General features: G+C 36.3%; 1 protein-coding gene across 1 annotated transcript in view; it reads right to left on the bottom strand.

The window, feature by feature from the left end:
- The window catches only part of RETREG1 (reticulophagy regulator 1), a 188,902-nt gene that overhangs the window by 121,195 nt on the left and 42,012 nt on the right, over positions 1 to 25,695 (bottom strand). Inside the window, exons 2-3 of the mRNA XM_044665561.1 lie at positions 5,773 to 5,879; positions 1,809 to 1,839 (exon numbers count right to left, since the gene is read on the bottom strand). Coding sequence (XP_044521496.1) covers positions 1,809 to 1,839; positions 5,773 to 5,879 — 138 coding nt within the window. The remainder of the gene's footprint in view (positions 1 to 1,808; positions 1,840 to 5,772; positions 5,880 to 25,695) is intronic.

The raw sequence follows: 25,695 nt of genomic DNA on the forward strand, positions 1-25,695 counted from the left end.
TAAGACAGTATCATCCTCTACATCTTACATTACTCAGAGCTCCTCAAAAACAGATTTTTTTTCATTAAACTTAATTATCATGTGCAGCTGTACCTGGCAAACCATGAGGAAAATTTGGGGGAACTATAAACTGCCCCTTTCATAGACAAGCATTTTGGTTCCAATAGGGGCAATTTTCTGTCTGTTCTTCAGGTATCTGTTTCTCTTTTCAACATTTTAAATAAGATGGCTCTCTGGGAGAGGGTAAGGAGACGAATTACATGAAGAATTTAAGTAAATATAAATACAAAATCTAAAAAAAAAGTGAAGAGGTTATATGAAAGATTGCTTCTTTCTCAAGTTGATGTTACCAGTTTTCTTTCTATAAATTCACTTTTTCTGCCCCTTTCAGCAACTAAAATGTCCATATATGACAGGACTGGTACCTAACACTCCCAAACTATTTCTCATGGTTTGCTAGTTATAGGTCACAAATGAGTGAAAAAACAAGGGAGTGAACAAAAAATTTTTATTCATTTTTCAAAGGAATGTTCTTGCAGAGATCCAAAAATACAACTTAATTTTTTTAAAGCTATTGAAATCTGGTAGACCTCCCCTCAGTTCAAAGACCATATACTTTTGTGAAATTTTAAATGTTATTATCTTAATTGTGGCATGCTAGTTTCACAATATTCACTTTGACTAATACAAAGTAATATATATGTATATATATTTATTGTATATATATATATATATATATATTTGAGCACATATGTGTAGAAAGGGGTGTATACAACCCTCTCCACATATATATCCAATTTAATGCACCTAAGTAACACTCAATATAAATATTTGTTAAGGGGATGCTAGATGGTACAGTAGATAAGAGCCAGGTGTAGAGATAGTCCTGGATTCAAATGTGGATCAGATGCTTCCTAGCTATATGACCCTGGGCAAGTCACTTAAACCCATTTAGGCATTTATTTAGCTTTTGCCCTTCTGTCTTAGAGTTGTTACTAAGATAGAAAATGAAGGTTTATAAATATATACATTTATTAAGTGCCTACAATACATAAGACGTTGTGTGAAATTTGAAGAGACCACAACAAAAATTATATAGTTGCTGCCCTCAAGTAGCTTACATTCTATTGGGTAAAATTAATTTAGATTTGCATAAGTAATGTTGGATTTAAAGCAGAGACCTCAAAATAAATCCAAATATGTGGTTAGGTTTATTTATAACATCTGAAACCAGCATATTAGATGCTAAAAATATTAGTACCATATTTAATTAGCTGCTACTTATTTCCACATTTTTCCAGTTTCCCTCACTCAAACACATTTAGAGGAGAAAAACAAGAAATATTTCTTTCCCTGAAAAATTCCACCCCATTCCTTTTTCTCCTGGATGAATAGTCATATATTATTCTTTATATATGTAAATAAAAATATCTCTAGGACATATGCTTTAAGCCATTTTGCCTTTCTGACCTCATTAGCACACTGTTCTAATTTAATTACCCAAGTTAAGCAACTAGCTAACCAGTACAAACTATTTTTTAAAGAAAAAGATCTATAAAACCGTTGTTGGAAGGCTTCACGATGCAACCTATTCCCTAGACTAATCCTCATAATAATGCTGTTCCTAAATCATGGTGTTGTTGGAACAGTCCACTTTTGGACACAGCCATAGAAGCTGGGTCCCTGTCACTGGGACCCTGAATGGTGTAGGGAAGAGAGACTGTGGCAGAGGCTTAGCTGCTCTCCTCTAGGGTCTGCACCTGGAAATTCACTATCATGTTAAGAGAGATAAAAAGGAAATCCCCTACCTTTCACTGAGGCTCCTCCACAATTGTGCACCTGAAAAACAAAATTAAACTCAATTAAAATACTTTGTTTTAACCATTTTCTCTTAGGTAATCATCCAAACAAATTAAAATTAAATCATTTCCCAAACAACTTGAAATTTACAACTCCAAAAAAAAATCCAAAACTTACTAAAAATCGACTTCTCAAGCAAGTTTAGAACTTAAAAATTATCAAGTTTTCTGAGAATCAGGGTAAGATTGTGGATGGAAAGCTGGCTTAAGAATCAGTACTAGCTTCATGACCACAATCAGGTTCCTTTACCTCCCGGTTCTCCAGTCAATAATGTAGGACAGTAATAAGTTATAAATGAGTTGCCTATAATGCAACCAAGGGGGAATTTTCCACACCAGAAGTTCCCTATGGGGCTTCTCTACCTCATACTTAACCCAACTTCAGTTTAAAAGAAAAAGTTCCATTATAAACTTGTGATATAGTAACAGTCATAAGACAAAATATTTATTTTCATTTGCTCCCTATTTTATATCAAAAGTTTGAAATTATCTTAAAGATATTTAGTAATTTTTATATTCTTACAATTAAATTTTCAGAGTGAAACTAACATGAATAGTTACAAAATATGGCAGAATAGCCAAAGAGGAATAATGCTTTAAAAAGTCAATCTTCTGATTTGTGAGTATGGGTCAGGTTATCTGACTGAAAATGATTATTTTTTTAATTCATGCAAAGGTTTGGTAATTATTACATTTTAATCTGACTTAAGTGTCTCATTTAGCTCCTACTCAAAACCAATTTATTAGAGATCAGATTCTGAGGTAGCCAACTTGGTTGTGTAGAGAGTCTCTGCCAGACATTTAGATGGCTAGGATACTTTGTAGGCAAAAGTCTTTCTTCAACAAGAGGAGGAGAATGAGAAAAAGTCTCTATTGCAAGGATTAATAAGGGTTTTTTTTTCTTTTCATCAAGAAGCAGCAATACCATTTTCAGATGTCTGCAGAGATGATTCCTGGTAATGTAGAAGGCCCTTTCATTTGCATCTACCTAATAAAATCAATTCTAGGTTTGTTTATTTTAGCTTCAGAATTTAAGAGATCTGCACCAATTGGCCTAAATATAAAGGCTCTTAAGGTTTTTTTAGTGAATTCTTCAAGTCTGAATATGACATGAAAATCTTTGAGTATACAAAAAAAGTAGTAAATTGACCAACTAATGTTAAATTGGTTATTAACTCAGGAAGGGAACATGAGAGTGGGCTAGACTATTACAATATTATAACAATATTATATATATATATATGTGTGTATATTATAATAGTAGACTACTATTCCCTAAAGACACCAAACTCAAAAGGTCAATAAAATGTTGTATCCGTGGGTCAGCAGTAATTAGGAAAGATACCACAAAACAAAAAAGAAAACATTATTCTACCATTGTATAAAACCACTGTGTTTTTGCACTTGGAATACTCTGTGCCATTAGGATGCTTGTAATCAAGACAGATGTAAGTGAGCTGAATGTCATCTAATGGGGGTCAAAGGGATGGAAGGGTTCCCATATGAGGGCAGATTTTTAAAATTAGGACGAACACCTTGAAATGGAAACAGAAAAGGAATTATGGATGAGATGCATTATATCATGAACTATAAAATCAAAGAAAGGCAATTCTTAAAGGCTGCCTATGAAGCTGAAAGAGAAGAATACAAATAAGGAAAGGTGATAAAATAATGGAATTCACTAATATAATCTGGTTCATAACCACAGATCAGAAGACTGATCTTTCAAAGCATAAAGAGTATACACATCTTTATTCCTCTTTGGCCCCCTTCTCTACCATAATTTGGAATTTGTTCATGATACCTTCACATTTGAACATTTTACTTTAAGAACATAAAAAAATTTGCTTACTTTTTTATTAATCATATCATCTCTCATCAGATAATCTGGAATGCATAAAATATACATGTACAGATATAAAAGGTAAAGTTTTAAAATGAAATTTTTATTTTTAGGAAATTAAAACATTAAATACAATCTATGATTAATTTAATGTGAACTCCTGGCTCCAAGAAAATGGGGAGTAAAAAAACAAAAATATAGAACCAAAAGAGATTTGGATAAATTCATAGATGACAGATGCCTAATCTTTGAAACTGACATCAGCTGTTGCAATATCATAAATACAAATATTTATATAGTCCTTTTTGGTTACAAAGCAAATTACAACCAGGAGTGTTCTGGAGTCAGTTCATAAAGGCTGATAATATGATAAAAGATGAATTTTCAGCATAAGCATTTACATCTAGGAAATCAGTATATGCTATAAATTACGTCTTGCTTTGTTTTATTGATTTTGAGGTTTAAAAATGATGGATAAAATGTTAATAATGCAAGTTAAACTTAATGGGAAGAGTCTTTTCAGAGATCTATAAGTGAGCACACTCATCTTTATAATTGATCTTTACAACAACACTGTGAGGTAGAGAGTGTAAGCATTATCTTCATTTTACAGACAAGGGAAAGTGCTCAGAGGTATTAAACTACTCAAGATTATAAGAGTTAGAGCTTGAAAGGATCTTAGAGATCATTTGTTCCAAACTCTTCACCATACAAATTAAGGAAATTGAGGTCCAGAGACATTTTTTTGCTCAATGTTCAAGTTCAAAGCTAGCCTTGGAGGTTAATGGCCTTCCTACTGTAGCATGTTGCCCTTATGCCATCAGGTAGAATGCACTTCCACAAAACATCCTCTGGTGCCATGTTGGAGATGAGGATGGATGCCATCCAATAGTCATAGGACCTAAGGATTTATAGATGGAAAGGGCATTAGAGATTTGTCCAGTTCTCTCACTTCAGAGTTGAGAGAAATGAAGCTCAGAAAAATTAAAACACTTGTAGGAAGTAAAATGGTAGGGATGAAAACAGGTCCTTTGACTCCCAACACTATACCAGAGACCCATCTAAGTCAATTTTAGTATTTACATTGGAGACTTTACTGCAGTCACTTTCCAATTTTACTATACAGTGAAGTAAAATGTTCTAAGCCAAATTCTTTCCTAATTATTAACCAAAGGTATTTAATAAGTAGCAAAAGTCCACAGATAGTTATCTTCCCAGGATAGCTTTGTATTCATGCACCTAAGCTGGCTTGCTGATTTACAAATTGGTAAGTAGGATTCCCCCAAGTAAAGAGAAAGTTTAGATCAAGGTTTTAAAAAAAATAAGCTTAAAATGTTTTTAAATTAGTTAAGCAATGTCTATTTCAATGTCAATAATTTTGCTTTTTCTAACTTACTAATAATGCATTTTCATTAACCAGATTGTTTTTGTACTTATTCTTTTAAAAATAGGGGGCAGCTGGGTAGCTCAGTGGAGTGAGAGTCAGGCCTAGAGACAGGAGGTCCTAGGTTCAAACCAGGCCTCAGCCACTTCCCAGCTGTGTGACCCTGGGCAGGTCACTTGACCCCCATTGCCCACCCTTACCACTCTTCCACCTATGAGACAATACACCGAAGTACAAGGGTTTAAAAAAAAAATCTCCAATTAAAAAAATTAAAAAAAAATAAATAAATGATCATTTCTTCCATTAAATGCTTCACAGTTTTGAAACTGATTCCAATGTTCCTCCACATTTGGGCAGAACTTGCTGGCACATTAGCACAGAGAGCAATGCATTAGTAAATGGGTTAGTTTCTGCATATGAATAAGATATGCACACTTAATTGTTATACTCATTAGAAGGAGTTCACTTAGGAGAAGAAAAAGATACTAAAAGATCTCCTGAACAAAGCAGTAAACATTAAGCACAATTAATATCTTTTCCAAGTTCAACAATGTCTAATGGTGCCATCAGACATCAGTGAAATCACAATGGGATACATAAGAGGTATATTCTACTAATTCCATGACAGCATATGATGGAAAGTTCTGGAGAATTAAGAAAGTAACTAAATTGGTGAGTTTCCTTACCTTTCATTCTAGATAATACCATATCTCTTATTATCTGCATAATTACACGCCCAAGTATCATGACTGAAATCAGGTGATATACTCTCCAGGGTGTCAGTGCAAGAAACCTAGAATATTAAGAGATGAATAATCATTATTGCAATTTCAACAATGAGTGTTAAAGTTCTTCTTTGGACTGCTGGAGGATCCCCAGCATCACCCCAAAGTCATAGCATTATTGCTATGCAAGCAGAATTACAGACAATATACCAAAAAAATCTTGCTTTGTCCCAAAATATAAAACTACTCCAAATTTGGTGCTGGATTATCTACTGTAAAACCCTACACAGGGTGAAAAGTTTATCTTAGGTATAATCCAAATTATAAGCACAGTACTAATCAAAATAATAAGCTCTCAATAAATAGTCAATGAATTAGACATAACATACTCATAAAGGTTTAGAGAAAGAGTAGTTAAATCTATTGTTGTGGCATGAAACCTTTTGACAGTCTAAATAAGCATATGGACCCCATTCTCCGAAAAAATGTTTTTAAATAAAGTAAAATGGCAGAGGATTGTAAAGGAAATGTTATATTGAAATAGTTATCAAAATATTTGTAAGAACAAATTCATGGGCCCTAAGAAAAGAATCCTTCGGTTAGAAACACAAAACAGCAGGATTCATAAAAGTTGCTAGACACTGGCTGTGATGATTATTTGTTAACACAATCTCCCTCCCCCATTTTCTCTCTTCCTAGCCAAAGCAATCTCCTCCAACTCTCTTGGTCTCTTACCAACTATTAGGATATTTTTAGTATACAATTTAGAGTTGGTTAAAACTTCAGAAAAAAAATCTACAGATTAATCTCCTCATTTTACAGAGAAGGATCCTGAGGGCTCCAGAAAGTTGAATCATTTACCCAACATCACATCGGGAGAAGAGCAGAACTAAAATTCAAATCCAAGTCTTCTGACTACAAATTAATTAGGTTTTCATTTAGCCTACCACTTCCCTCTTCACTAATCTGACAAATGTTTATGGACTTAATTGCCAAATCTGATGTCCTTTTCTCAGTCCCTGTCATTGACCTCTGAGTATTTGAGATGGCTGACCGCCCTTCTGCCTCCTGGATGCTCTCTACTCTCGGGGATTTTGTGACCCTGCTGCTCTCCCTTTTCCGATCATTCCTCATTTTCTTTTGCTGATTCATCATCCATATCATGCCCACTAACTGAAGGCCCCTCACCTACCCAAGGCTTTGTCCTGGGTCCTCTTCTATCTCTACCCTCAGCTTCCTTGGGGACATTTTCAGTTTCCATGGGTTAACATATTTCTACAACTGTGTAGCCACTACCCTAGTTCAGGCCCTAATTCACTTCTCACTGGGGTTATCATAATAGCCTTTAAAAAAATAAATAAGAACCCTTTTCTTCCCTCTTAGAATTAATACTGCATGTATTGGTTCCAAGGCAGAAGAGCGGTAAAAACTAGGCAATGGGGATTAAGTGACTTGTCCAGGGTCACACAACTAGGAAGTTTCTAAGGCCACATTTGATCTCAGGACCTCCCATCCTTCCAGCTGTGCCCTACAATAGACTTCTAACTGACCTCCCCATTCCAATCCTTCTTCCACAGTAGTGATTCCCAAAGTGGGTGCTACTGCCCCCTAGTGGGTGCTGCAGCGATCCAGTGGGGCAGTGATGGCCACACTTTTTTTTGTATTACATTCTATTCTGAGTTCAATAAATAGTTTCATAATTTCCAGGGGGCACTAAGTAATATTTTTTCTGGAAAGGGGGCGGTAGGCCAAAAAAACCACGTCACCTCCCTCTTCTCAATAAACTCCATTAGTTCCCTATCATCTCCAAGATAAAAGAAATTCCTTTGTTTAGCATTTAAAACAATCTGGTCCCAACCTACCATTCCACCATCCACTCTCTGACCTAATCTTGTCATTGCTTTCACACACAGACCTCCAATCCCGTTCTCTGGGAAGTGGCATGAGATGCCCCCCAAGTCTGAGATGTCCTCCTTCCTCCCATCAGTCTCTCAGAATCCCAGATTCACATCCACCACCTCCTACATGAGGCCTTTCCTGATTCCCCCAGTTTCTAGTGCCCATCACCTTGTATTTATTCACACTCCGATGGAATGTGAACACCACAAAGGCAGGAATTATTTCGCTCTTGCCTCTGTCTTCTCCTCTCCCAGCACGTATCCCAAATGCTCGGTGAATGACTGTATAACTACGGATAAAGACAGGCAACGTGGAATAATGACCAGAAGTCAGTCTAGTCAGGAAGGTCTGAGAATAAATTCTGACTCTGATCCTGAATAGCTATGTAACCTGGGCAACTCCCCCAAACTAAAACTTAGAAATGAAAACGTGATCTACTTGGATAGAAGTTTTTTACCCTACCAACGCCATCTCAAATTCAATATGTCCAAAACAGAACTTCTGTCTCTTCTCCAAAGCCCACCTGTCTGCCAACCTTCCCTCTTACCAGTAAGCATCCCAACATCCTTCTAGTCACCCAAATTTACAACACCAGGATTTTAGTCAACTGATTACTACAAGTTTAGAATGAGAAGGAATCCTAGAGATTGAGTCCAATCCTGCTGATTTTACAGATAAAGAAAGTGAGCCTCAGAGAGCCAGAGATCCAAACAAGATAAGGTACTACATGTTCTGGGGGAGACATTTATGAATAAGAAACATTTCCTGGTCTGAAGAAGAGTACAAATAAGAATGTGCCACTGAAGTAAGTGAGATACATTCTCTTCATTTTGCAAATAAGAAAACTGAGTCCCAGAGAATTTAAGCCATGTGTCTGGAATTGCCTACCGAGGATTCAAACCTAGGAATGAAGGAAGACTATAGATGAAACAACACCAAGGCATGAAAAGAATGAGACATGCTTAAGAAATAGTGAGTGATCCAAGTGGCCTAGAACATATGGTACCAGAAAGAAAAGAGCAGGAGATAAAGCTAGAAAGATAAGTGGAGACCAAGTGAATAATTCAATCAACACAACAAATATTTGTGATCTTTTGGCCTATGCCACTGAACTACTTATGTTAAGGACCCTTTAAATCCCAGTTGCAGAGAGTCAACAAATTCCTCCTGCTTCTTTTTTTAAACCCTTCCCTTCCCTCTTAGAGTCAATATTGTATATTGGTTCCAAGGCAGAAGAACAGTAAGGGCTAGATAATGGTGACTTGCCCAGGATCATAACAGCTAGGAATTATCTGAGGCCATATTTGAACCCAGGACCTCTGGTCTCTGGGCCTGGCTCTCCAACCACTGAGCCACCCAGCTGCTCCCTCCAATCCCCTGTTTTTGTAGATCTTCTCTGAACAATTTTTCTTATATTACATTGCCCTATCTCCATTCTCTGTAAGCTGAACACGTGAGTCACACTGACCTCAGAGCTGGACACTGGCCCTGGCTCTGGCTGTTTTCAGGCTCTCTAGTAATGCTTCTGCTCCTGACTCTGGCTCAGGCCTTCCTTAACCTGGGTCTTCTGAGTGTATTCTGGTCCTGGACCTACCGTACCTTTTAGTGTTTTCAAAAAGCCTTGACTTGGCTTCCTCTTTCTAGATTATATCCCTGTACTGTCCTGAGGCTTCCAAGAAGCTGGCCTCCTTTCTCATCTGGGGAGTTGTTCTAAGACTGTGCACCCCCCTGTCCCTGGCTCTCAAATGCCCTCCAGTGGCCTATCTGTAGCACTAGCTTTTTCCTTGTACCCCAGGACAACCTGATTTTCTATTTCCCTGACTCTTCCTAATAGCATTTTTTTTTTTTGGTTTGAAGAAAGAAAGAAAAATTACTCTCATTCTCCACAATAAACAGCTTCACAAATAATTAGTTTTAAATAGGCCAAATGATGTTCCAGAATCACTTACTCCTGAGAGATTTTTCTCATTTTTTTTCCCTTTTGGATCATTTCTCCCATCTAGATTGAAAATGCTTATTTCTACAACTATTCATATTTATATCATAGCACCTGAAAGTTTACAAAGCTTTTTCTCCTCTAAGCAGTAGGAGAAAAAAAACTTCTATTTTCTCTAACATTAACTCTACACATGAGAGACTAACTTCTGGAGACTAATCCCTACTTTGGAAGGGAGGCAAAAGTTTCAGAAAGATACTTAAACACATTTGAGAATCTAAATCCTGTTTTGATCAGCTTAGATGATTTATCACAAATTCACCTACTTATACTTCCTGGCAACAGGCAATAAGAGTCTTTCTCTAGGGGCCTGCATTCACCAGAAGTACACAGATAGGGAGGAAATAAAGGAACAGGAATCTGCCACCAATAAATCACACTCTCAGGGATCACCAACATAAGGAAGTGCCCTGGTAATGACTATTTCTTTTAGTCACTCTCGCAACAGCCATGAGTGGGAAAAGTTATCCCAGCCCATGTCTGCCTTTATCCTTTCATGATCCTGAGCACCCACTTTCTGCCTTGATAATTCTTCACTAATTGGGGAGAAGAAGGAAGTAGTAGATTGAGCCACACAGCTATGGCTTGCTACTATCATATGGGTGTTGCATGCCCATGAGAGAAACGTACCATTATCATATTGAAAAATTGGCACATTTCCCTCACCGTGGCAGTACTGAATAAAGAACAAGTTAATAGCATGGCTCTGATCCCAAGATCTTCCCTCAAGCCCAGGCTGAAGTCCGCATTAGAATAACCAAGGCAGGGATCCTATACCAAAGAGGAACCTGTAGCTCAATCCCTCCAAACCATCAGGACCGAGATCTCAGCAGGCTGATAGCAGATGAGGCCAGCAGCAGACTACCTCAAAAGATCCAAACTTGGATCAAGAACTGCAGAGATCAAATGAGTTAAAAGTTTAGCAGGTTTTGCTCCAAACAAATTATGGGAGCACTGAAAGCTTGAATGTTCCCAGGCTGAGTTGTGAAACCAGCAGAAAAATGTAAGACAGAGTCTAACCTAGACATTCTCATTTATCACCACCCTTCCCAAAATACACCAAGTTCAGTCCTAACATAAAGTCCAAAGTCAGAAAGTAGGCTAGAAAAATGAGCAAACAAAACAAGAACCCTATCATTAAGAGCAAAGATGGCAAGAGAAGCTCAAGACACACACCAGGAGAATGACTCCAAAACATCTGAAGCTCAGTATAGCTCAGATACAAGTTCAAACAGAATTAATGAAAGAATTAAAGCTAAACTTTTTAAAACCTAAAAAATGGTTTTAAAAAAAATGAGAGTGGTAAAGGAAAAAATGGGGCAGGGGGATGACAGCTATTAAAGTAAGATATGAAAAGAGAATTAGCATTTAAGAATAAGAGATTTAACCTTATCCAAGAAAATAACTCCCTGAAAATTATAGTCAACCAAAAAGAAGTTAATGATTCCATGAGATATCAAGACATCTTCAAACTAAAAAAACTAAAAGAATAGAAAATGAATTATATTCAAAAACTAGAGTTTCCAGGTCAAAGAAAAAATACAACACAGAAAGAAAGAAGTCAAGTCCTAAGGAATCAGTCAGGATCACATGAGATTTAGCATACCACAAAAAAAGAAGTGGAAGGGTTGGAATAAGATATTCCAGAAGGCAAAAGATCTAGCATTACAGACAAAACTAAATTACCCAGGAAAAACTTAGTATAATCCTAAAGGGTAAAAAATGGATTGCTAATGAAAGAGGACTTTCAAACATTTTTGATGAAAAGACCAGAGTAGAAATTTGGCATACAAATACAAGACTTGAGAGAGGCATAAAAATGAAATGTTTCTATCTGTTGATGTTATCAATAATAATAAAAAAGAAAATTAAATTTTAATAAGGGCTATTTTATTCATCTAGACAAAAGGTAATAAGAATTCTGAATTTGCATGGTAGTAGGAATATAAAAAATATTCTGAAGACAGGTCAACTGATTGGACAAAGAAAGGAAGAGCTCAAGATGAAAAGGGTTTTAAAGAATGAAGACTGGGAGGATGGTGGAAATATCACTAGAAGATACGAGGATATTTCTAATATTTCTATGTTTTAAAAATCAAAGTTCAAGTCTGTCCTTCAAACCTCTTTTCTCATTCCTTTGTTCCTAACAAATCCAAGGAAAGGTTTCACATTCCCTACCCAAGAGCATTTTCTAGGCTGAGATGGTTAAAATTGAAGTTTGTGGGCTCCATTTTATTTGATAAATAAGATCTAACTTGGGCCAAGTATGTCTGTAGGCAGCAGGAGAGTATCTTTGAGTCTTGCACTGGGCTAAACAGACAATTTCACTTTTAACTGGGTGTAACCTTATTTCTTCTCCTAAAAATTGGTATCCTAGGATTAGGCATGTGATTTTCTATCATCATCAAGGAATCAGGGAGAGATTAAAGAGAATGTTTGCCTACCTCCTCATTAGCTATTTACCAATTAGAGATGTCTTGAGCTGTCTGGGGGACGGACATATAAATATATGTAAAATAAATATAAGTTGTTTTATTGGAGAAGAGCATTAACTTGCCACTTCAAAGAAGAAGGAAAAGTTTCATGTAGGATATGGCACTTGATGTTTTGAAGGAAAGGAATTCTAAGAGATTAAAACCAATAAAGAAGGAAGATTAAAGATACAATCACTATAGAGGATTATCAATTAAACTAATTCATGGAGAAGAAAAGGGTAGAACCAAAAAAGCAGCCAGGAAGGGGTTAGCCTTGAGTGGGAAGGTAACCTTATCCTTTGAGAGTGAAAGAAAATAGGAGGGAAATGAGAAAAGCCATAACAAAGTTCAGGAGCACAGAGGAATGAGATGAGGGAGCCCAATGAGGTGGACCCTTAATTTTCTCAGAAAAGAAAGAATATGTGTCAGCATAGAAAGGGAAGGACAGTTGGGAGCTTGAAGAAGCAAAAAGGCTTGCAAGAGCCACTATGGGTGATGAAAGTCAGAGGTGGTAAGAGAATGAAGTGAAGCGAAGCAGGAAGGACCCTGTTGAAGTCAAATATTATTTCTGTATTGGCCCCAGCCTGCATGTTTCTGTGACTTCTTCTAGAATACATCTCTAGATGTTCAGGAGTAGTAGCAAAGGTTAGTCAGAGGTTGAGGAAAAGGAAAAGTCAAGGAGACAAAAGATTTAAGGGTAGAAGAGAATTCATTGTCAAAATGACTTCAACAGAAGAGTATATGGTCTGATAAAAGAGAGAGGACTCAAGAGCCTGAAAAGTATGAAGCTGAAAAAGATCCGTGATACTTTCTAGTTAGATTAGACCCCTTCTATGAGAGGGAACAGAACAAAATATGTGCAGAAACAGCCATGAGACTTGATGGATCCATATCAAAGGAATTCTACAGACCATGATTTTTATCCCTTTCTGGCTTAATCATTATCAATAAAGTTAAATGGGCATGGGCACACTAATGCCCTTTTGGTGGAGTTGTGAACTGGTCCAAGCATCTGATAAGCAACTGCTCAATACAAGAAAAGTTAATTCAATAATCACATATTAAAGCACTTTCTTTGTGCCAGGCACTGAAGATATAAAGAAAGGGAAAAATAAAATTCTTGATCTCAAGGAGGCAACAGTCTAACACAGGCAACAAAACAAGCAAATGACTTTGTACAAACTATACATATATATGTGTGTGTGTAATATATATATATATATATGTGTATATACACATATATGATAAACTAAAGATAATCACAGATGAAAAGCACTGAGGAAGAATGAGAAAGTCTTCTTGTAGATAATAAGATTTTCACTGAGCCCTGAAGAAAGCCAGGGGATAGCAATTTGGTGAAAGATAATCCAAGGCATAGGGACAGTCAGTAAAATGCACACTGGAAAGGCACTAAACTATCCTTTGACCTAGGAATACCCACCACTGGGGCACATATCCCAAGGAAATCTCCATATATATGGGACCTTTTGTCTTTATAATTATATATACATACATATACATATATGCCTTTATACTTATATATAAGTATTTATGGAAGCACTTCTCATGATAGCAAAAAGCTGGAAACATACTAGATATGCATCAATTGGGAAAATGGCTGAACAAATTGTAGCATGTGGATGTAATAAAATAGTTTTGTGCTATAAGAAAAAATGGAACTGAAGAATTTAGAGAACTTAGGAAGTCTTCAATGAACTGATAAAAAATAAAGTGAAATATAACCAAGAGAAAGCAACATGGAAAGGCAAGACTTTGATCAGTGTTTAATCTAGAGTCCAAAATACTGAAAAGTTAAATGTATATCTATCTTCTCTAGTTATAAAGGCAGTTGTCTATAGGTATGGGATGAGGAATATGTTGTAAGGCACAGTTACTGGATGGGGATACTTCATTATTACCAGAGGATTCTACTAAGGGAAGGGGAGATTCCTGGAAAGTAATTATGATATTTAAGAAAATTTAACATAAAGAACGAGAGGTCTGGGACCTATTTCAGTCAAATCAACAGGCATTTATTAAGTACTTACTATGTGCCAGATAGTGTGCTAAGTTCTAGGGCATATAAAGGGGGGGGGTAACTATTCTTGCTCTCAAGGAACTCACAATATAAGAGAAACAATACATAAGCAACACATGAACAACACAAAACAAAATATATACAGAATTAATTGGAAATAATCTTGGAAGGCACTAGCATTAAAGAGAACAGGAAAAGGCTCCTTTCAGAAGGCAAGAAGAAGAAAGTCAAAGAAGCCTAGAAATTAAGATGAGGAAAAAGAATTTCTAAGCATTCAGAATAGCCAGTGAAAATACAAAGTGGGGAGATGGAGTCTGCTTTTCAAGGAACAGCAAGGAGGCCAGTGCCACTGGATCATAAAAGTACATGGAGGAGAAAAAAGCACAAAAAGACTAGAAAGTTAAAGGTAATGTTCCTAAATGTAAAACAATAAAAGCTCTGATTTAACTTGTTCCCTTTAAATTCAGCTAGAAGGCTGGTCTCCAGGGACATTAGGTGTTCAGTATTCAAACCAACATTGAGACCTGGGTCACAGTGAAGGGGACTGGTATACTTTTCTGTGTGTACTTTATTATGATTGTTATATATTTGTTATATTTAATTATATGATCATACATATTTAATAATATATTATATATTTGTTATATCTGATATATTCATTTATTATTATACTCAATAAATTTTATAATTAGATTAACTGGGTATAGAGTTATATCTTTATTCCTTGAGATTCCAGACTAGATTGGTACAACTGGTTCATTCAGGAGAATTGAGACTGAGGGAGGGGTATTAATGATGACTGTAATCAGAGACAATGAGTTCTGAGTTTACATTCAGAAGCTGAGAAGTTTCTAATAGTGATGGAGTCTTCTAGATGGTCATCTCAGACACCATAACTGAAATTGAATGAGGTAGAGTTGGAGCTCACAGGAACTAAAAAGGTCAAGGAACTGAGATGCCAGAGTATTAAAGAGTTGTCAGCATGAATACTAAAGTCACTAGGGATGATGGCAAGGGAGGGAAAGGAGAAGACCAATTGTAAACCAAGTGCTAAAGTCATTGAAGAAAAGACTGTCTTGGAAATTAGTTCAAGGCAGCTGTTTTAGTCAAGTCCAACTCTTTGTAACCCCATTTGGGATTTTCTTGAAAAAGATACTGGAATGGTTTGTCATTTCCTTCTCCAGCTCATTTTACAGATGAGGAAACTAAGGCCAAGAGAGGCAAGTGACTTGCCCAAGTTCACACAGTCTAAGGCCATATTTGAACTTCCACATAAGTTTTCCAAAGTTATAGGATTCATATTGTCTTCCTTCCTTCTTCTCTCCCCGCTCTCGGAGTTGACAAGCAATTCAATCTAAGTTATGCATGTATTATCATGTAAAACATATTTCTATATTATTCATTTTTGTAAGTGAATTATAAAACCAAAATCCCAAATCACATACTCAAATAAACAAGTGATAAATCATGTTTTCATCTGCATTTATACTCCAACAGTTCTTCCTCCAGAAATGGATAGCATTCTTTTTCATAAGTCCCTTAGAATTGGCCCAGATTATTGTTTTGTTTTAGTAGCAAAGCCTATCACATTTGATCATTCCATAATATTTCAGTTACTGTGTATAATGTTCTCCTGGGTCTGCTCATTTCACTCTATCAGAAAGAGGAGTCATAATAGAAACATGACCTAGACATAAAGGGAGCTATTATAAACAAATTTAGCAGAACAGGGAATATACTGTCTATCAGATTTATGGATAGGAGAAATTAAACAAGAGATAACAACAATTGTGAGATGTAAAATGGATAATTTTGATTACATCAAATTAAAAAGGGGTTGCAAAAATAAAACTAACAGAGCCAAGATTAGAAGGAAAACAGAAAATTAGGGGGGAAATTTATAGACAGTTTCTCCTATAGAGGTCTCATATCTAAAATATACAGAGAATTTTGTCAAATTAATAAGAATATGAGACATTTCCCAGTTAATAAATGGACAAAAGATATGAACAGCCTGTTTTTTTTTTGGATAAAGAGGTATAAGTCATACATAGTCATATTTAAAATGGTCTAAATCACTACTGATTAGAGAAAATTAAAACAATTATGAGATATCTCATACCCATCAGACTGGCTAAAATGACAAATGTTAGAGAGTGTTGTGAGGAAGATTAGATAACTAGTGATTAGGAATTAAGTTGTACATAGCAGGAAGGAGCTGGAGCTGGGAATTCCAGGTTGGAATGAAGGAGCAGGAAGAGGTGACTTGGCTCTGAATGAGGACTCCATTAGTGGTGGGAAAAAACTGTTGCCAGCCTGGGAGACCTCAGAGCAAAGGACACCCTGCTTCCTGATTTTCCCCTGGGATCCTGAGTGGTGGCCTCTAGCAAAGGAGAGAAGATCAAGAGTCCTGTGCCAGGGAAGAGGTGAAGTTGGAGATCTGGTGGACAGTGCTTCAAGCAAAATCCTCTCTACTTAGTACCTGAGACAACTTTGACATCTGGCATCCAGAGGTCATCAGTGGATTGCAGTGAGAATCCCAAAGCCTCAAAGGCCTTAGATATACTCAAGCCTGGCAGGTTCCAGGTCTGAGGCAGTCACCCAGAGACTCCATTTACAGCTCCTTGGGCCCTGTTAGTTTAGATCACTTAGATAAGAGTAGAATTAGTCCTCCCATTGCCCTGTGGTTTTATCCTTTAGATTTTAAGTATAGAAATTCCTTTCCCACCTTTTAGTCAAACATAATTAAAGCTGTTAATTCCCTTTTACCTTGTCAGCCTGTTTCTAGACTCTGGCCTAGGGGAAGCTGAGTGACAGTTAAGATCAACTGCCATTCCTGTGGGAATCTAGTAAATTCTGGTCTTTCCATCCTGGTCCAGTCTCTCATAAATCCCAGTGTGTGTTCCCACAAACCACTTAGTTTATTTATAATATCCCTGGTGACCCCATTACCTTACATATATTTTCCACAGTTGATGTGGAAAAATGGGGCACTAATTCAATGTTGGTGAAACTGTGAACTGATCTAGCCATTTTGGGGAGCAATCTGGAATTATGCTGAGACTTATAAAACTATGTAAGGAAAAGAACCTATATGTTCTAAAATACTTTTATAGCAGTTTCCTTTGTGGTAGCAAAAGAACTGGAAATTGAAGGGATGTCCATCAATTAGGGAACAGCTAAACAAGTTATGGCATATGATTGTGGTGGAATACTACTGTACCATAAGAAATGCTGAGCGGGTTAATTTTTTAAAAATTGAAAAACTTACATGAAATGACAAGCAAAACAAGTAGAACCAAGAAAATAGTATATACAGCAACAAAATTAATGTTTAAAGACTAACTTGTGTATGTCTACCTCCAAAGAAAGAACTGGTAAACAGAAATACAAAAGATATAATGTAGGTATATGTGTGTGTATTTTTTTTTGGTCAAATGATGTATTCTCTAGTTCAGAAAGAGAAGGAAGGGGAAAGAGATCTGGACAGTTTAATGTCATCGACAAGCAAATAATTTTTTTAGAAATTTTTAAAAAGGAAGACTCATCTTCCTGACTCCAATTGGCACTATTCACTTTACCACCTGCCTGAAATTAGTGTAAGATAGTAAAGAGAGCTGGGATGGAGTAAAAAAATCTGATTTCAAAGGAGGAAAGAACCCTGAGTGATGCTGGTAGAACAAACTTCTGAAAGTGAGAGTGGAAGACAAAAAAACAGGTAGTGAGTCTGGCCCTGGGGGCTAGTAAGCAAGAAAGAAGAATCACCAGGATTAGAATGACAAGATGTATGATATTTTCTTCAGAGAAAACCAGGTTTCAATCAATGACAGGAGTCAGAAGGAATTTACAGAAAAGTTTTGAATGGAAAGAAGTTTGTTGACAAGAAAGCAAGGGTTCCAAAGAGCACCAAGGGAGAGGCAGGGGTGATAGGAACCTAAGAGAAGAAAGTAAAAAAAAGATAAAATATATTGTTAGAAGTATCACTAGAGGAAATGGGTTTCTATCTAGGGCCATACCAGTTTGGAAAGTGCTGGAAGGGCCTTTCACATACAAGGAAACTAAGATCAGAATGGTGAAATGGCTCATCCCACCCACAAGAGAGTGGAAGAGCCAAAACTCATATAATGAGTTCCCTTGAGTCCTTGCTTTCATCTCTTCTTCAAGCTGGATCCAAGGAATTAAGAAGTTTATCTCCTCATAGACTTTTTAAATTGTAAGGGACCTTTGGCTACTCCAATCCCCTCATTTTACAGATGACAAAAGTGAGGCAGTATATTTCTTGGAAAAGAGCATAAACAGATGACATGGGTTCAAGTCCCACCACCACTTATTTATGTCATCTTCAGGAAGCTGCCTAACTCAATTTCCTTTTCTACGAAATTTGGCAAGTGGCAGACCTCTAAAATCCTATCTGGATTAAATCTATGATTCTATAACACTACAAAGCCTAGAGAGCTAAATCAATTTGCCTAAATTCACAGTCAACAAAAAGAAAATTTCAGGTAAGTTAGGGATAAATAAAAGGAGCTTAAAAGGCAGGAAAACTATAGGCTGAGGGGATTTATCAGGTGCAAAAGGGAATGCATGAGAATGTCAGCATAACTGAGTTTTCAAAGCTTCCCCTAGGGATGGTGTCCAGTGCTTGACTATGCTGAGTAGGGTTGCTGGCTCTAAGGGGTGCTTCTGGAATTATATACCCCAGATAGTATAGCATTGCCCTAGTCTATCCTGTAGCAAAGATAGAGGCAGCAGAAAAGGAGTGATATTGCTCATTTGTACTAATTGAATTAAATTACAAATATTTCAAAATAGATAATCAAAAAAAGGTCATTCCAGTTTCAGCCTGTTCAGAATGAGATAATGTTGTCTGAGTTTCTCATAAAAGAAAATTATATCAAATCTGCTCCCCACCCCCCTTTCTCTGGAATTTACACAAGACACAGGATTAATTTAAATACAACCCTTAATTTCAGGATTTTGGTATAACAAATGTTTTCTCTAATCACAGTAGAAAGAACAGCTTCATAAAGCCTAAGGATTTATCAGCTCTGTTATTTGTATAACAGAACCTTGAATTTTACTGACAATTGATTCTATTTTCTTATCAACACTTGGGAACACTGACAGTCCCTCATCCAATTTAATACAAAAAAGCCAGACTCAAACAATGCCATCCTTAGTCTCTGTCAATCAACCATTTGTAAAGAACTCTGCAAAACATCTGAAAAAGGATGCTGGGAGGAATTCATTGTTATATACACAGCCTCTCTGGGATTTTGTGCTATTCTCTCCATTCTTATATTTTCATGTAAATTCGGAATAATTCATATAAAGAGGAGATAATAAAACTGAAGAGGGGAAAATCACAAAAATAAGGAGTCTGTATTCTGTCTAGAGTCAAAATGCACAAGAACCTGGGTATCTTGCTTAAAAATAAATTAGGTTGTGGATCTTATATCATTGTCTACAAGAAGAAAAAAGTGTCAAAATAATCCTATACTTTAATAGAAATTGGAAAATTATCTTAGGTCCGTACAGAATTATTTTTCAAAATAATAAATCTGTCAGATATCTTCACTAGATTACCCACACAACTTTTTTTAAAAAACTAAACCCAGGGGCAGCTGGGTAGCTCAGTGGAGTGAGAGCCAGGCCTAGAGACAGAAGGTCCTAGGTTCAAACCCGGCCTCAGCCACTTCCCAGCTGTGTGACCCTGGGCAAGTCACTTGACCCCCATTGCCCACCCTTACCAATCTTCCACCTATGAGACAATACACCGAAGTACAAGGGTGTAAAAAAAAAAACAAAAACAAAAAAAAAAACTAAACCCTTACCTTCAATCTTAGAATCAATACTGGGCATTGGCTCGAAGGCAAAAGAGCAACAAGGGATAGGCAATGGGGATTAAGTGTCTTGCCCAGGGTCACACAGTTGGGATGTGTCTGACGCCACATTTGAACTTAGGACTTCCCTTCTCTAAGCCTGGCTCTCTATTCAATGGGCTACCTAGCCACCCCAACCACCAGCACTATCCACTGTCAGTTCCTCATTACTTACCTACATATCACTTTGCCTGCTCACTCACCCCGCCCCCCCAGCACCCAGTTACTCCCCACATCAGCTGGCTTATGAGAGAAGACAAGTACGGTTTACTGCCAAAGACAGATAGCTGCCAAAAAATAGCAATATCCATGAAAATCTAATGAGGTACTGTTCGAAAGTGGAAAGTATCTCAAGGTATGCTTCAAAGTCATGCATTTTAATATAAGTGTTAAGGAGATATGGGAAAGGGAAATAAAAGACAAGAGCAAGGAGACAAAAAGAAATGAGTCTTAAAGGGACAAACAAATAAATTTTTAAAAAAAGACAGAGAATGAATTTACGGAATCAAGGAAACCCAAGTATGGATAGAAGAAACTGAGTTAATTAAGATTCTTACTGATCCACCAACTTGTTTAATTTTATTTTAGTTCTAAGGCACTGAAGCATAGGTCATTTTTTCAGGTGATGTGTTAAATAGTACAAATTTAAATACTGCTTTTCTAATGCCTAAGCAAAATTTTACTAAAGCTCAACACCTTACTTCCTGCCCTATCATCCATCCCATTGATTTTATAAACCCAAAGCACTCTCTCCTACACACACACAAGAATGCTGCAAAAATGCTCATTAACAGTGTTGATGTCCATGAGCTGATTTCTTCCCTTATTCTGCAAACATTTGTTATCTATACCCAGCATTGCATTAGTTTCCAATAATTTGAAGGAAATGTGTGATACATAAGCTCCTGCCCTCCAAGAGTTTACAGTATAGTTGGGAAGGTTAGAGCCTGACAAATGTGAGTTTCCTTACATTGTAGAGCAGGAAAATAGCATAGATGAAGCTGAAGGGACATTTGGAAGATGCTTTAACATAACCTCTCACTTTATCTATGGAGGAAAATATGTATCCACTCTAAAAGTGGTGCAGCAAGTACAGAAATAAGTAGCCAGATAATAGATAAAGAGCTGGATCTGGAGTCAGGAACATCCAAGTTCAAACCTGACCCAGACACTTACTAGCTGTGTGACTCTGGCCAAGTCACTTAACCCTGTTTATGTTAGTTTCTCAATCTATATCAAATGAGCTGGTTTTTCAGGAAATGACAAATCACTCCAGTAACTCCAAATGGGTTTTCTTCAAAGAATCAGATACAACTGAAAAGCCTAAACAACAAAGTAACAACAAAGTTAACCTCAAAACAAATAAGACATGATATATATATATACATATATATATATATTTGAGAGTTTGGGGAGAGAGGTAGTAAAGGGGAAGCATTAGTTGGGGCTAGGGCAGGCAGAGAAGCCTAATGAAGAGATGGAATTTGAGCTGGACCATGAAGAATAAGAAAGTTTAGATAAGAACAGAGGATAAGGAAGAATATTTCAAGGGGTAGAAACAGTATGAGAGAAGATTCAGAGCTGGGAATGAAGACAATATGTTCAGGAAAGAGTGAGGCAAGAGTCCTGAATTAAAGGAAGGGAAGACAAGTGATTTCTTGCAAAAAAATAGCACTATCCATGAAAATCTAATGAAATACTATTGGGAAATGGTAACCATCGCATCAGATATGTATGCTTCAAAGTCAGGTGTTTTAATATAAGTGGTAAGGAGGGTTTGTGTTGGATAATAGTTATAGTTAAGGTCAGATTTGGGTGGGAAGGGAGACTGGATGTTAAAAACCTTGCATTCTCAGCTGAGGAGTTTAGTTTTTATCTACAGAAAACAGGTAGCCACTGGGAGCATTTAAAGAGAGAAAACAAGGTGAAATCTATATAATAATATTCATTAGCCACTACCAATGAGTCATATTTAGTTCTAGTGACAAATGAGTGCTAATCCATCCAAATTTTCTTGCTGAATCTCTCATATGACCACTAGTTTTAGACATGTGACCTGGTCAGGTTAGAGAGTTCAGTCATTAACTAGGAAATACAAGAAAACTAGTTAACAAATAGTAAATAAGGGACCTCAGCCTCCTTAGAACCTGGATCTAAACTCTCAGCAAGGGTATATATTAATTGGACTACAGTGCTTAAGCAGAAAAGGACAATGTTGGAAATGGACATTTTTTTCACCTGGAAAAAAGAAAGCATTGAATTAATAATACTAATAGCAGAAGAAGCTTAACAGTTTCTAAAACCTTGCAACTACTCAAACCTGCTTACTCACAAAGTCACTTTTCCTTCTGATCCAAGGATTATATAACAAATATAAAATATTTTCTCAGGAAATATCAAAGATATGATTTACAGAAGCTATGCTGAAATGTTTTACTTAATTAACTGAACTAATAAATAGGAGGGCTTCAGAGTCTTTGAAAGTTATATAAGAAACTGTGATGAATCCAATTCTAAATTAAAATGTTGCTCTGATGGCCCCCAATTATGGGACATCTATAATTCTTTTACTAGCACCTTAGCCTCGATAGAATGGCTATTCAGCCGAAGACCAAAATTAAATGACAAAGGAGTCCAGTTAGCATAGAGCCATGATTTCCAAAGTGGGTGCCACCGACCCCCGGTGGGTGCTGCAGCGATCCAGGGTAGCGGTGATGGCCACAGGCACATTTATCTTTCCTATTAATTGCTATTAAAATTTTTAAAAATTAATTTCCAGGGGGCTAAGTAATATTTTTTCTGGAAAGGGGGCGGTAGGCTAAAAAAGTTTGGGAACCCCTGGCATAGAGCATGGAGAGGAGTGGCAAGGTCAAATGTGCTTAAGATCATGCTGGCAATCACAATGGAGCAGAGGTGTCAAGCACACAGCCTCCTAGGGTAGCTGGAACAAGATTAAAATGCATTTGGGAAATATTTAACATAAAATATACTATAAAAATTGCATTTTAAAACTGAGTTAATACAAGCCTCACAAAAATTCTTAATTATGCATCAATGGCCCGTTTTTCTTTGAGTTTGACACTACTGACATGAAAGATTGAAAGTGAAGAGCCTGGAAGCCAGGAGTAAAATTAGGAGGCTCTGGCAGTAGTTCAACAAAGAAGTGATGAAGGCTTGAATTAGGGTGATGGCCATATGAGTAGAGAGAAGGTAACAGGTGTAAGATATGTGATGAAAATAGAATCAAGAAAATTTGGCAACTGATTAGATATGGGGGCTGAGTGAAAATGAAGAATTAAGAATGTCTCTGAGGTTGCAAATCTGGGTAATGAGAAAGCTGGTGTCCTCAATGGTATTTTAGTGGTCAAATGTAGCTAATATCAATATTTATTATTTACAGATGTCTAATATTCAAGGTAACATATGAAACACAAAAAAGGGTATAGTCTTTGCTAAACAAAGTGAAATGAAAATGGACAGACCACTGATAGGCAAAGGGAAGGGCAGAAATTTAGCTAATTCTTAGTCATGTATTTCAACAAAAGGAAACATTGGCAAAAATAATTCAGAGATATGAATAGAATCCCTGTGGGATTGTTGCCACAGATTGGGCCACACCCTTGATTCAGACAATAGAAAATAGTCTTCATGATTTGTCCAAAGTCAGAACTTTACTGTAAACCCAAATGCTTTTGTAAAAGTTTAAACATCTACTAATTTCCAGGTAAGGAAAGAATAGTGATAGCCTCCAACATTACTTATACATGAGAAATTATTACTTGCTGAATCTCTGATACTCAGTTCTACTAGTAGAGGAAGCATAATAGAGTAGAAAGGATGAATTTTAAGTCAAGTGATCTGAGTTCAAGTCTTGACACTTATGAATTGTGTGACTATAAATTATCTATTCTCTGAGACTTCATTTCCCAATCTGAAAAATAAGAGACTTAATAGTTGAACTAGCTAAATAGTTGAACTAGCTATGCTATATATTTTCAGAAGAAAAATACTTTGTAATGTAATATATAAACTCTGAGTTATGATTATGATTAAAAATAATTTTATAAAGTTGGAAATATAAGAGAAATATATGAAGAGATGAGAGTAAGAATAATATATACAATTATTACATTAAAAATGGGAGCCACAAAATCAAGAGAAAAAACATCAAAGTAAAACAAATCCAAAGGGAATTCAAAAGCAGAGTGTTTATATTAGAACACATATATAATTCACATACTTTTAAACAAATTGCAAACAATGTGGAGATTGTGGTTTTGCCATAATTTTTTTCATTTGTTCATTTAAATGTTTTATTTTTTTAATTGTTACTAGGTATATAATAAAAAATAAAATTTTAAAAATAAAATCATACAATCTCAAGAATTAGAAAAGCATATTGAAGGTTATCTGTTCAAGTCAACAAGCATTTGAGTGCCTATTCACTATCCTTTTGCAGTATCTTCCTAAAATATATATGCCAATGAATGACCTCTACAAGTTGTTCTACCAACTATATGTCATAATCTAGATAATCTAAAAAAAAAATCTTAAATTCTTCACCTACTTGCTTATCAGGGTGTAGCAGTATAATACAATGGTATAGGGTACACTCCATCTTCTAACTCCAGGCATTTCCTCTGGTTGCCCTTCATGTCTGGAATTCTCTCCTCCTCAGTGTGCTACCACCTGGCTTCTCTGGCTTCCTTCAAATCCTAGCTAAAATCTCACCACCTACAGAAAGCTTTTTCCCCAATCCCTCTTAATCCTAGTGCCCATCTTCTGTTGATTTTATCCACCTATCCTGCATAAAGTTTCATCTGTACAAGGTTGTTTGTAACCCTGATGCCTTTAAACAATGCCCCAAACATAGTAGGTTCTTAATAAATATTTAATGACTATTGATAAACAGAGTACTTACTGGCTATATAGTCAGAAGGTTACAAATCAAATCTTTGTAAATACCTGGGTTCGAATTATACCTCTGACATTACCTATATAGCCTTGGACAAATCAATTAACTTCCCTGGGATTCAATTTTCTTATCTATGAAATGAGGTGATTGGATTAAGATGGCCTCTGAAGTCCTCCAGTTTCAAATCTGTGATCTCTATGACCATAAATCATTTGTTCAAATTCAGGTCTATTGGATTCCTTTTATCTAACAATCTAACAAATTGGTCAAAAGAGGAATGATGTCTCAGCTGCACATGGCACATTCACAAAGATTGACCATGTTATAGGGCATAGAATCATTGCAAACAAATGCAAAAGAGCAGAAATAATAAATGTAACCTTCTCAGATCATAATGCAATAAAAATAATAATTAGTGAGGGCACTTGGACAGGAAAATAAAAAACTAATTGGAAATTAAATAATATGATTCTTCAAAACCAATTTGTCAAAGAAGGAATCATAGAAACAATCAACAATTTCATTGAAGAAAATGACAATGATGATACATCCTACCAAAATCTGTGGGATGCGGCCAAGGCAGTACTCAGGGGGAAATTTATATCCTTGAGTGCATATATTAACAAATTAAGGAGGGCAGAGATCAATGAATTGGGCATGCAACTCAAAAAATTAGAAAG

The sequence above is a fragment of the Gracilinanus agilis genome, chromosome 1, assembly GCF_016433145.1.
Source record: "Gracilinanus agilis isolate LMUSP501 chromosome 1, AgileGrace, whole genome shotgun sequence".
Lineage (NCBI taxonomy): Eukaryota > Metazoa > Chordata > Mammalia > Didelphimorphia > Didelphidae > Gracilinanus > Gracilinanus agilis.